Source organism: Limulus polyphemus, unplaced genomic scaffold (genome assembly GCF_000517525.1).
Source record: "Limulus polyphemus unplaced genomic scaffold, Limulus_polyphemus-2.1.2 Scaffold689, whole genome shotgun sequence".
NCBI lineage: Eukaryota > Metazoa > Arthropoda > Merostomata > Xiphosura > Limulidae > Limulus > Limulus polyphemus.
The window spans coordinates 164,695-166,020 of NW_013666299.1; the positions used below are offsets into that span (position 1 = coordinate 164,695).

The window sequence follows — 1,326 nt, forward strand, 5'->3', positions numbered from 1 at the left end:
ATTTGGACATTATAAAGATTTCACATATGAAATTTAAAAATTTTCTGATGCATAAAAGTATTTTTAACCTTAAATTGAATATTACTTTGCATGATAGACAGGCAACATGTGAAAAGAAAAAAAAAGACACAAGAAAAACATTGCTTTATAAACCTTAAGACTTAATAAAAAAAATTTATATTTTGCATATTAAAGCATTGTAATGTTTACTGATAATCTGCCAAATTTTGTTCACAATCGCTTACTAATTTAAAAGTTATAGCATGAAAGCTATAACAAGCACAAAATAGTTATCAGGTCAGTCCCAGGGTCCGAGCCCATGCTGAAAGAGTTAACTCGTGGCAGTAAAATCCATAAAGCAACTCCAAAGCTTAAGCTCATTATAGTAACCTATACTTGGGACACACACACATCATATATAACTATGTTAATAAGACTGTAATATTTGTCCAGGTGTAGCATGAACATCAAAAACTCACTTGTTGGCCACTGCCACCGGTTTACCATCAGCACCAACTCCTGCCAGTTTCATGCATCGGTAATTTTCATAGTGAACATTATTGGTTACGTCCCTCAGGTCTTGCATGTGAGTTCTACAAAAGGAACCAGCCTCATACAGCAGTGTTTGAACAAAACCTAACTTTTTGTTTACGTAGACAGAAGTATAGGATTGTATACTGCATTCATAATAATAGCAAATATCAGTCTTACATAAAAAACTATTTTCTATTACTTTATTTTTCAAGTTTAATTTCAACATCCACATAAACCTGTCCTGAAATAGTATAACATCAGTATTAATATTCTTAGATTACAATAATACACTCATGAGATGCCATTAATTGACAATTATTCTGGGTGTTGTAAACTTTATTAATAATTTATTTTCCTTTCTTATGGGCATCAAACAAATATCTGACTTTGTTCACAACTTAAAATTTATATCAATAAGGTTGCAATACAGTCGAAACCTTGAAGATTAAGGTATCTATAGAGAACAATGTCTGTGTCGAACCTACCCTAACATCATGTTTCTGATAGTCAATGTCTGTGTCAAACCTACCTTAACAACAGGTTTCTGATGGTCAATGTCTGTCAAACCTACCTTAACATGTTTCTGATGGTCAATGTCTGTGTCAAACCTACCTTAACATGTTTCTGATGGTCAATGTCTGTGTCAAACCTACCTCAACAACATGTTTCTGATAGTCAATGTCTGTGTCGAACCTACCTTAACAACATGTTTCTGATAGTCAATGTCTGTATCAAACCAACCTTAACAACATGTTTCTGATAGTCAATGTCTGTGTCAAACCTACCTTAACA

At 33.0% G+C, this 1,326-nt stretch overlaps 1 protein-coding gene across 11 annotated transcripts in view; it reads right to left on the reverse strand.

The window, feature by feature from the left end:
* The window catches only part of LOC106459979 (septin-7-like), a 72,836-nt gene that overhangs the window by 4,160 nt on the left and 67,350 nt on the right, over positions 1-1,326 (reverse strand). For all 11 annotated transcript variants that reach the window (XM_022386554.1, XM_022386555.1, XM_022386560.1 and 8 more), the window contains one exon: positions 480-593. In XM_022386554.1, the coding sequence (XP_022242262.1) occupies positions 480-593 (114 nt within the window). The remainder of the gene's footprint in view (positions 1-479; positions 594-1,326) is intronic.